Source organism: Staurois parvus, unplaced genomic scaffold, assembly GCF_062004578.1.
Source record: "Staurois parvus isolate SC_StPar_1 unplaced genomic scaffold, SC_StPar_1.0 ptg000021l, whole genome shotgun sequence".
NCBI lineage: Eukaryota > Metazoa > Chordata > Amphibia > Anura > Ranidae > Staurois > Staurois parvus.
The window spans coordinates 10,586,404-10,598,567 of record NW_028317817.1 but is presented as its reverse complement, the minus strand read 5'-3'; the positions used below and the strand labels follow the sequence as shown (position 1 = coordinate 10,598,567).

Genomic DNA, 12,164 nt, shown 5'->3' with positions numbered 1-12,164 from the left:
CTTTGCAACCACTTTCCTCCATAATTCTCCCTCTTGTAGATCTGATGTATAGATCTGTGTAAATTATGTACATTTATAACAATACATTCCTTCTGAATGAAAGCTAGTTTGAAGGAGTTGTGAAAAAGGCGATTTTATTTCTTTTTTTGCTTATGTTGACATTTGTAGCCATCTGTTAATGTGTAAAAATGTTTTTTTTTACCTATCAATTCTTCATAGTCTGCATGACTGGAGGTGTGGCAAGGGTTTGTCTTTTGCCTAAAAAAACAGGTATTCCTCCTTTTCAGTTTCAAATGTTAGGAGGTACGAAATTTTGTTTAATAAACAATGTTCCAAGAACCACTTTTGCTTTATTGAAAATATTTATAAAATTGCAACTGTGTGCTGGGTTGTGTCACCATGGAAGGCAAGGTAGACACGACCTGTTGGTTGAAATGCAATACCTATGATATGAATGTAGGTCTCCCATTTATTCCATTGGAAACAAAGATATGACACTCTGAGACTCAGTGATGGTTTCATCAATAGAGGAGTTATGCTGGCTCAGTTTAAACACTATGAATGCAAGGCGAAGCTGAGCTGCGTTAAGTTGTTAAGAACGTAAGCCGATAAGACAGCCAGTGTTCACCTGTTCTTGTCAGGGCTTCCAGAACAAATGAATGACCTTACTCATCCCATATCACAGGATAAGATGTAAACTGGAATAGGGATTTTTGCCAAAGCTGAGCTGAAAGCTCCGTACAACTTACCAAAACACTCCAACATTCTTCAGAGAACAATAAAGGCTGTTAGTTTAATATCAGGTCAAAATCATTATCTCCAGCTTTAACCCTTGCTCTTCCAGCCAAGCCTACTGTTATGTTCAGATTTAGAATCAGACAAAGGTACTGCATCTGTTTATTTTATGTGATTTTATATTTTTTTCAGATTTTATGTAAGTTGCAGTTAATGCATGTCTATAGAATGTTAATGAATAATAATTGTGTAGCTTGGCCCAAATAAAAGGGCATCATGCAGATAAATCTAGTTACAAAAATAATATTTACAAAGTGGAGGACTTTAAAGGCTTTTTATGGAACACATTTTATGTTAAAAATATACATATTTTATTAAAAGAAAAAAAAACAGCTTCTGTTAAAAAGTAGCAGTACTGCAATATTAAAACATATATGTGACCCTATTAACATTATTCTATGCCCACTCATGTGGGTAAATACATGCCTTTCCATACATTATTTTCATGGCTTTTACAGTTGTGGGTGAAGTGGAATACAGTATAGCTCAACAAGCTATTTATAAATCTACTACAGGACAATTTTATGGTACAGTTCATAGAGGCCCCTACTAGGAATGATGCTCTGCTGGACCTGGTAATCTCAATCTCCCATGCAGAGCTTATTACTAATGTCCATATAAAAGAACATCTGGGTAGCAGTGACCATAACATGATTTCATTTATTGTTAGCTGTAAACAAACAACAAACACACGTAGGAAAAATAAAAATGCTCAACTTTAAGAGAGCTAATTTTCCAAGGCTGAGAGTTGCTGCCCAAGACTAAGACTGGGAGGGAATATTGGCATTGATGAACATAACACAGAAATGGGAGCTCTTCAAAAAGACTGTATGTGAACACTCTGCAAAATATATTCCCATGGGCAAGATGTTTAATAGGCTAAAAATCAAACCTATGTGGCTTATGGCCAAACATAAAAAAGCTATAAATAATAAGAAAAGAGCTTTTATTAATTATAAAAATTAAGGAATGCTATCATCGTTTACACATTACAAAGAATATAACAGAATATGTAAAAAGGAAATCAAGGCTGCAAAAACAATAGATTGCAAAAGATAGCAGGACCAACCCCCAAAAATTTTTCAAATATATTAACAGTAAAAAGGTCAGGACTGAGCATGTAGGCCCTTTACAAAATAATCTAGAGTGGGTGACTGGGGACAAAGAAGGCAAATTTATTAAATACCTTCTTCAGCTCTGTGTATACAAAGGAGCATGGGCGAGCTCTTGTCCATAATGGGCATGTTATTGGCACAGCCCCAGATTATCCACATTGGCTCACAATTGATATGATCCAGAAATATTTAGACAGGATAAAGGTGAATAAAGCACCTGGACCTAATGGCATACACCCATCCTTAAAGAATTGAGCTCTGTCATTTCAAAGCCATTGTTTAAAATTTTTAGGGACTCTTTAATGACTGGCATAGTACCACTGGATTGGCGTAAGGCCAATGTGGTGCCTATTTTTAAAAAGAGAACAAAATCTTTACTAAGTAATTACAGACCTCTTAGTTTAACTTCTATAGTTGGGAAGATATTGGAGAGTTTAATAAAAGATCACATAGATGAGTTCTTGCTGGAAAAAATATTTTAAGCAGCAGATAGCATGAATTAATGAAAGACAGAAGTTGTCAAACAAATCTGATTTCTTTTTATGAGAAAGTGAGCAAAACCTTGGACAGAGGGGTGTGAATGTGGTATACTTTTTGCAAAAGTGTTTGACACAGTTCCCCACACACGGCTAATGTGTATGGTAAAGTCTACTTTCTTGGAAAATAGGTATGTAAATGGATAGAAAACTGGCTAAAATATGGTATTCAGAGAGTAGTTGTTAATGATTCATACGCTGAATGGTCTGGGGTCATCAGTGGTGTACCCCAAGGTTCAGTGTTGGGACCCTTACTTTTTAATATATTTATAAACAATATAGGGTCTGGGATTAAAATATTGTTTCAGTCTTTGCAGATTACACCAAGCTGTGCAGTAGAATAACATCCTTACAGGATGTCTCCAACTTACAAGCTGACCTCAATGCACTGTTTAATTGGGCAGATATGTGGCAAATTAGTTTTAATGTTGATAAATGCAAAGTTATGCACTTGGGGGCTAAGAATATGCATGCATCATACATACTAGGGGGACTACAATTGGGGGAATCAGTGGTGGAGAAGGATCTGGGAGTTCTGGTAGATCAGAAGCTTAATAATGGCATGCAATGCCAAGCTGCGGTTTGTGAAGCGAGCAAATTCCTCTCTTGTATTAAAAGAGGTATAGACTCCAGAGATAGAGATATAATTTTACCCCTGTACAAATCATTAGTAACACCTCATCTGGAATATGCAGTTCAGTTTTGGGCACCAATTCACAAAAAGAACATTGGGGAAGTGGAGAAAGTGCAAAGAAGGGCAACCAAACTGATAAGAGGCATGGAGGAGCTCAGCTATAGGGAAAGATTAGAGGAACTGAATTTATTCTCTCTTGAGAAGAGGAGATTAAGGGGGGATATGATCAACATGTATAAATACATCAGTGGTTCATATAGTGAACTCGGTGTAGAGCTATTCACCCTGAGGTCAACACAGAGGACAAGGGGGCACTCTTTACGTCTGGAGGAAAAGAAGTATAATCTCCAAATACAGAAAGATTTCTTCACAGTAAGAACTGTGAAAATGTGGAATAGACTCCCTCAAGAGTTGGTTCTGGACATCTCAGTGGATTTTTTTTAAAAAAGGCCTGGATTTTTCCACAGATACACAGAATATAACTAAATACTAACATTTATAGGTAAAGTTGATCCAGGAAATATCCGATTGGCTGTCGGGGGATCAGGAAGGAAATTTTTCCCTGCATGAGCAAATTGGATCATGCTTTGCTGGGATTTTTGGCCTCCCTCTGGATCAATTGTGGATATAGGATTATTACTTTGTTTTTTTTTTTGGTTGAACTGCATGGACTTTTGTCTTTTTTCAACCAGACTAACTATGTAACTATGTGTTTCTTGGATAGATGACTCCGCTTCATCAGGAGCATAGGGAAAGGTGGAAACGGGGTCAATACACTAGAATATAATATATTAATACAATATATACAGTGGGGATCGAAAGTTTGGGCACCCCAGCTAAAAATTTGTATTAATGTGCATAAAGAAGCCAAGGAAAGATGGAAAAATCTCCAAAAGGCATCAAATTACAGATTAGACATTCTTATATGTCAACAAAAGTTAGATTTTATTTCCATCATTTACACTTTCAAAATAACAGAAAACAAAAAAATGGCGTCTGCAAAAGTTTGGGCACCCTGCAGAATTTATAGCATGCACTGCCCCCTTTGCAAAGCTGAGACCTGCCAGTGTCATGGATTGTTCTCAATCATCGTCTGGGAAGACCAGGTGATGTCAGTCTCAAAGGTTTTAAATGCCCAGACTCATCTGACCTTGCCCCAACAATCAGCACCATGGGTTCTTCTAAGCAGTTGTCTAGAAAACTGAAACTGAAAATAATTGACGCTCACAAAGCTGGAGAAGGCTATAAGAAGATAGCAAAGCATTTTCAGATGTCAATATCCTCTGTTCGGAATGTAATTAAGAAATGGCAGTCATCAGGAACAGTGGAAGTTAAAGCAAGATCTGGAAGACCAAGAAAAATATCAGACAGAACAGCTCGCAGGATTGTGAGAAAAACAATTCAAAACCCACGTTTGACTGCACGATCCCTCCAGAAAGATCTGGCAGACACTGGAGTTGTGGTACACTATTCCACTATAAAGAGATACTTGTACAAATATGGTCTTCATGGAAGAGTCATCAGAAGAAAACCGCTTCTACGTCCTCACCACAAAAATCATCGTTTGAACTTTGCAAATGAACATATAGACAAGCCTGATGCATTTTGGAAACAAGTTCTGTGGACCGATGAGGTTAAAATTGAACTTTTTGGCCGGAATGAGCAAAGGTACGTTTGGAGAAGAAGGGGCACAGAATTTAATGAAAAGAACCTCTGTCCAACTGTTAAGCATGGGGTTGGATCAATCATGCTTTGGGGTTGTGTTGTAGCCAGTGGCACAAGTAGAAGGAAAAATGGATTCAATAAAATTTCAGCAAATTTTGGATGGTAACTTGATGCCATCTGTGAAAAAGCTGAAGTTAAAGAGAGGATGGCTTCTACAAATGGATAATGATCCTAAACACGCCTCGAAATCCACATCAAGAGGCGTAAACTGAAGGTTTTGCCGTAAAAGAGCAGTGCGTGACAGAAATCTCAAAGAACTGGAAGACTTTTGTAAGGAAGAATGGGCAAAGATACCTCAAACAAGAATTGAAAGACTCTTGGCTGGCTACAAAAAGCGTTTACAAGCTGTGATACTTGCCAAAGGGGGCAGTACAAGATATTAACTCTGCAGGGTGTCCAAACTTTTGCAGATGCCAATTTTTTGTTTTCTGTTATTTTGAAAGTGTAAATGATGGAAATAAAATCTAACTTTTGTTGACATATTATAAGAATGTCTAATCTGTAATTTGATGCCTTTTGAAGATTTTTCCATCTTTCCTTGGCTTCTTTATGCACATTAATACAAATTTTTAGCTGGGGTGCCCAAACTTTCGATCCCCACTGTACATAATATTAATATCAGTAACAATCATGATAATCATATTGGAATAATACATGATAGACTAATTAAATGCAGTACCTCTCCTCCAATCAGGAGTCCAGAAGCCCAAATTCCCATCCATGCTGGGTCCACAAAGGAGGGGTTGGCCACCCCCACAGAAAGCACCACACCCCAGGATTTACAGTGTTCAGCATAAATGTGTACACCTCAACATATTTGTCAGAAAACCTTTCCTTTCAGAATCAACATTTTCTATGGGACACTATACTATAAAATACTCCCACAAATGCTGGCCATTAACAAGATTTGTTAATTTGCACACACAAAAAAGTTTTTTCCTAATTCATTCAAGATCATGTTGCAAAATTGAATACATCCCAATGAAAGTCTTAGGAGCAAAGCTAAATTTTAGACAACAAATCCTAATGAACAAGAATTCAACTACATGGGAGTCTAATTATTCATTAAACAGGTGTCCAGCAGACAGTTGATTATAAAAGGGTGTTATTTAACAAAGAAAACCCCTTCCCATTCCATGCTATCAGCAATGGCACCACATGGAAGAGAAATGTCACAAGGCCTGAGAAAGAAAATAATTTCTTTATACAAGAAAGGTAAAGGCTATAAGAAGATCAGCAAAGCTTTACTTATCAGTCCAAATACTGTAGCAAAACTGATACAAATATTTAACAAAAATGGAACTGTAACCATCTAACAGAGATGTCCAATCTGTCTATGGAAGTTAGCTCCTCGACAGGAGCGTCTTCTGATGAGAAAGGTTGAAGAAAATCGCCATGCAAGTTCACTGCAGATAGCTAAAGAAGTAGAAAGCCACACTGGGGTGATTGTTTCTCCTGACACAATATGGTGTACACTGCAGAGGAATGGCATGCATGGGTGTCATCCACGAAGAAAGCCTCCCCTAAAGCCCATGCACAAAAAAGCCTGCCTAGAATTTGCCAGGGCCCATGCTGAAAAAAAGACTACTGGGACTCTGGAGTGATGAGACGAAGATAAATGTTTTCGGAACTGATGGCTTCAAAACTGTATGGCATCGCAAAGGTGAGGAGTTCAAAGAAAAATGCATGGTGCCTACAGTGAAACATGATGGTGGCAATGTCCTTCTGTGGGGCTGCATGAGTGCTTCTGGTGTCAGGGAGCTGCATTTCATTAATGGTATCATGAATTCACAGATGTACTGCTCTATATTGGAGAGAAGATGCTACCATCACTCCGTGCCCTTGATCGTCGTGCACTTTTTCCAACATGGCAGTGATCTAAAACACACATCTAAGGCCACTATTGCATTTCTGAAGAAGAAGAGGGTGAAAGTGATCCAGTGACCAAGTATGTCTTCTGATCTAAACCCATTCAAACACCTATGAGTAATTCTGAAGAGACAAGTTGAGCATCACTCTCTATCCAGCATCCAGGCTCTAAAATAGGTCGTTCTTGATAAATGGAAAAAGATAGATGTTGCAATATGTCGCCAACTTGTTTATTCCATGCGTAGAAGACTTGGCGCTGTCCTTAAAAATCATGGAGGTCATACAAAATACCAGATGTAGTAGTTTTAGTTGTGGGGTGTATTCATTTTATTTTGCATCAACTTATTTGAGTAAAACTGAATATTTTGTTTTCTAAGTTATATTATTAACTTTGCTTTCATGTAATGAGCTAAACAAATGTTATATAAAACTCAGTTGCACCAAAATTTTGGCTTTTATTCCTGTGTTCATTGAGATATTGATTAAAATCTTACTTTTGAACAAGGATGTACTCATTTATGCTGAGCACTGTATATTGGACAATTTATATGGAATCTAAATCTACAAAAATAGTTGAGGATATACAATATGTAAACCAACTGGAGTTGCTATTGAATATATATGTTAAATGAAAAGAATGCTATATCAATGAAACCTCTTAGTAAGGGTTAATTCGTCAAGGTAGACGGAGGAAACATCCTTATTGGACCCCACATATGAACAGCAATAGCCATTTCTAGAAAATAAAATGGTAAAAGCCTGGTCCTGTTTAGGGTCTGGCTCCAGTACATATCAATCAGATGGATATATAATAACAGCATCCTAAAATGTGATTACTCCAAGTGGTAGGTAGTGTAATTCTGGTGGCTAAATTACCCAATTTATTTAGTGTGGGGTCCAAATAAACAAAAAATGATCAATGGTGTGTGTAAGCCACAAGAAAGTATTACTAAGGAGCTTCAAATGGGAAAGGAAGGGCCACATAACATATATATATATGTATATATATATATATATATTTATATATTATAGTATCCACCTCTTATCTATGAGTCAGGGCAGACACAGGACACGCATACTTTAGAGGCTCACATGGAGATAATGGTAATAATTTCCAGGGAGTAAAAAAAACTATAGCAGAATCCCATACAGGGTTTTACTGCAAGCCATGATACTGGCTAAGAGCTAGACAAAAAGTATCAAATAATTCATTAATACCTTAAGGTGCTGGAGATCCCAGTAAAAGATGCTGACTGGTGCTTTGACAGTTCCAGGGAGTTTTAGGTGTCAGGGAGAGGAGCACCTCCCTCCTATATATAGTATGCCCCTTAATTGGCTGCACCTGTCCTCATTGGGTGCCTATCCAAGGCCCCCTTCATGCTGCAAGTCTAAAAAGATAAAAGGGCGTAACACAACGTTATGGCAAATGCTGAGCGCCAGGTTTGATACTGAGCACCGGAGGTGTACATGTACCTTTTCAATCACAGGCATGCACACTTCACCGCTCTTAGTGCCACCCACTGATAAGGCAACACAGGCTGGCAAGCCAACAAGAGACACTCAGGCAGGTTAAGCACAGGTGGTTCCCATTCAGAGAGGAAGAATGACTCCAACACTACATAGCTGGATGCAGCTGGGTGGAGTCTAATATCCAAGAAATGCATTGAGCTATACTACATTTCACTTCACCCTCAACTGTAAAACCCGTGAACAATATGTATAGAAAGGCTTTACCCATATGAACGGGCATAGAATAATAATAAAGGGGTCACATATGTGTTTTAATATTTCAGTACTGCTACTATTTTAAAAGAAGTCTTTTTTTTTTATTTTGTTTCTACGTTTTGCACCAACTAATTAAATATGTATATTTTTAAGATAAATTGTGTTCAATAAAGTGCCTTTAAAGTCCTCCACTTTGAACGTATTCTTTTTGTTAATCATTTATTTCTATAGTCATGGTATAAGTGGATTGGCATAGGAGCTAAAAAAATAGCATTCGAAGTTCATACTGTCCCAGGTGCATGTAAATTAAATTATATAATTAAACGCAATGTGTTTGCTGTCATTCAGCCTTATCATTTGTGTCATTTCCACCAACATCGGGGCAATATGCAAGTTAATTATGATACCTTTTGGGCAGACCTTACCATATTTGTTAATAAGTATTTGGTTCAAGAGCTGAAATATGGCCACGTGTTAATTGAATTAAATAAAAGCAACAGTCCAAAAATCTTCTGTAATTCAGTTTCTGTAGCCTTTTTTTTAAAAGAATTCCATTGTGACCAGACAAGGAAAAAAAAATAGGAGAATATACGCCCACACACTGCTACTTTAAATGCTTTTCTTGAGGGCCCAACAGCTACACCCTTACCTGCCTTTTCCCTCTTTACTTTCCACTGCAGATTTAAGATCATCCAGGCACCATATCCATAAACAACATTCTATACTTGGTCAGTTGACTCTGCAATTTTCCACAAGCCTAAAAAAAAGTGGCCTCCTTTAAGTTTTATGGAGAAAAGGTTTCAGATGCACAGTATTTTGACACCCACTGGCCTAGTGGAAGATGGAATAACTGCCAATCGGGCCCTTGGACAAGGTTGCCTGCTAATATGAAGCTGGTGGGCCCTATCGTACAGTGTGTGTGTGCAAAGCCTTTTCTGCATAGGCCTTAAAACAGAATATGTCTTCTTGTGGGCTTGTGGACAATGGAAGATTCATACAAGCCAGTGTGGGCTGCGGCCCTTGTTCAAGGTTGCCTGCTGATCTGAGGTGTGTAGTGGTGGCTATAGATTACATAGACAGGGTGAGAGGGAAGTTGTAAATCAAAGTTTAGGTAAATACGTTTCTAGCAGTGGGAGAAAACTATTGAATACAAAGGCTGTATGCACACTGGGCTTAAAAAACACCAGTTTCCTCTGCAGAAAAAAACGCTGATATAAAGTGTTTTTGTACACAGTATAGATGAGTTTAGGAGAGTTTAGTGTTTAATGGTATCAGTGGGAGGAATAGTGCCCCATCATTGGTATCAGTGGGAGGAATAGTGCCCCATCATTGGTATCAGTGGGAGGAATAGTGCCCCATCATTGGTGTCAGTGGGAGGAATAGTGCCCCATCATTGGTATCAGTGGGAGGAATAGTGCCCCATCATTGGTGTCAGTGGGAGGAATAGTGCCCCATCATTGGTATCAGTGGGAGGAATAGTACCCCATCATTGGTATCAGTGGCAGGAATAGTGCCCCATCATTAGTATCAGTGGGGGGAATATCACCCCATTATTGGTGTCAGTGGAATAGTGCCCCATCTTTGGTGTCAGTGGGAGGAATAGTGTCCCATCATTGGTGTCAGTGGGAGGAATAGTGTCCCAACATTGGTGTCAGTGGGAGGAATAGTATCCCATCATTGGTGTCAGTGGGGGGGTGGAGGAATAGTGCCCCATCGTTGGTGTCAGTGGGGGGGAGGAAAAGTGCCCCATTGTTGGTGTCAGTGGGGGGGAGGAATAGTATCCCATGATTGGTGTCAGTGGGGGGTGGAATAGTGCTCCATGATTGGTGTCAGTGGGGGGTGGAATAGTGCCCCATCATTGGTGTCAGTGGGGGGGGAGGAATAGTGCCCAATCGTTGGTGTCAGTGGGGGGGAGGAAAAGTGCCCCATCATTGGTGTCAGTGGGAGGAATAATGCCCCATAATTGGTATCAGTGACACCAATGATGGGGCACTATTCCTCCCACTGACACTTGCTGACCCCTGTTCCAGTATGGTGCTGCTGCAGCCAGCATATGTAGTTGCAGCAGCACCTAAGCACGGCACACTTACCTGCATCTCCTTCACTCGATTTTCGTGGGGCCGCTCAGCTCCGCCTCCTCGCCGGTGATTGGCCGCCTGTGTGCCTTTCCTGAGCTACAGTTCTGGCGGCCAATCACCGGTGAGAAGGCGGAGCCGAGCAGCCGCGCGAACATCCAGTGGACGAACCGAATGAAGGAGCAGCCGCGCTTCCTGGACCGGATCGTCGTGGGACCGGAGTCAGGTAAGAGACAGCAGCCCCCTGCAGACGTTGACTCGAGTATAAGCCGAGGGGGCCGTTTTTCAGCACAAAAAATGTGCTGAAAAACTCGGCTTATACTCGAGTATATACAGTAACTATCAAAATGACAGTATATACCAAATGTATTAAATAAACATAAAACTCAGTGAATAATTGTATGTAGTTATTCATTGATGTTTTTTAATATATTGGATACATATTTTTGATACTTAGATTTGTGCAGCTCTGTAAATAAATCACTGTTTTTTAGGGGGTATTAGGGCCAATTTTATATGTTTAGTTGTCCTCTAAGTTGAGTTATAGACTGTGCAGGGATGGTCATCCGATACTCACGTCCTCCATCCCAAACATGGATGTGATTAGGTCTTAAGGGTCATGTACGACATGTTATTCTTATCTGGTATTTAGAACACTTCAGTATGTTATACGCCATTGTATTATTATATTATTTTAGTTAATGCTGTTGCAATACCTACATTTTGCTGAATAGGTTAAACATTACCTAAACTTCTTTCCATCTGGCCTCCGGGAGGTATCATACAGTTTCTCTACAGGTACTTAGACCCTGTATCAGTTTCCTTTCTCCACATCATAATCTGTTCAATATACTTCAGTGTTAAATTAAATAGCTCACTCTAAGCAGCAAGGAAAACGATACAAAGCCTTTAATTTTTCATATGGGTTTTGAAGGGTCACATTATCCAGCATATCCATTTAATGACGTTTAATTAGCTAAATAGGGCAATCTGTGGATAGTATACCAAATGGGTGTTTCATGTGACTCTCTCTGCCTGTCTCACTCCAGGGCTTCTTCCGGAGGAGTATTCAGAAGAACATGGTTTACACGTGTCACAGAGAAAAGAACTGTGTTATCAATAAAGTGACACGCAATCGCTGCCAGTACTGCAGACTACAGAGGTGCTTTGAAGTGGGAATGTCCAAAGAATGTAAGTTGACTGCTAGGTATTCTTGATTTTATCAGTAACAAAGACAAAATACGTTGCATTTATGAAATGATTTGGGTTCACGTCTGGTCTTTTTTTCTCCGCCCATGACATATCAACATACAGTATTCTACAATGAACAGTGTTGTTATACCTCTCAAATTAACATGAACAAAGTACGGTATATTACCAATCTATGAAAATAAGTAGCAATGTGGAAAAAATGAAGAAAACAAAAGCTGTCTGTGAATTCCTAAGAAATTGATTGCATTTTATTTATCAGTTTGTATTTATCACGTTGTATAATAATATACAAGGTTATCAAAGCAATTTCTTCACTGATTATAGCAGGCCCATACACCCACACACATGCTCTTTCTAAATTCAACTCCTGGCAGGCAGCCATATTCTTAGCTAAGATGGAAATATATATTTTAGTGAAAGATTTGTACTTCTTTTCAGCCATGCCTGTTATTCAGGCACCCCTGCCATTGAGCACTAC

At 39.0% G+C, this 12,164-nt stretch overlaps 1 protein-coding gene across 7 annotated transcripts in view; it reads left to right on the top strand.

Moving 5' to 3' along the window:
* The window catches only part of RARB (retinoic acid receptor beta), a 960,987-nt gene that overhangs the window by 793,065 nt on the left and 155,758 nt on the right, over positions 1 to 12,164 (top strand). For all 7 annotated transcript variants that reach the window (XM_089690941.1, XM_089690911.1, XM_089690935.1 and 4 more), the window contains one exon: positions 11,524 to 11,665. In XM_089690941.1, the coding sequence (XP_089547067.1) occupies positions 11,524 to 11,665 (142 nt within the window). The remainder of the gene's footprint in view (positions 1 to 11,523; positions 11,666 to 12,164) is intronic.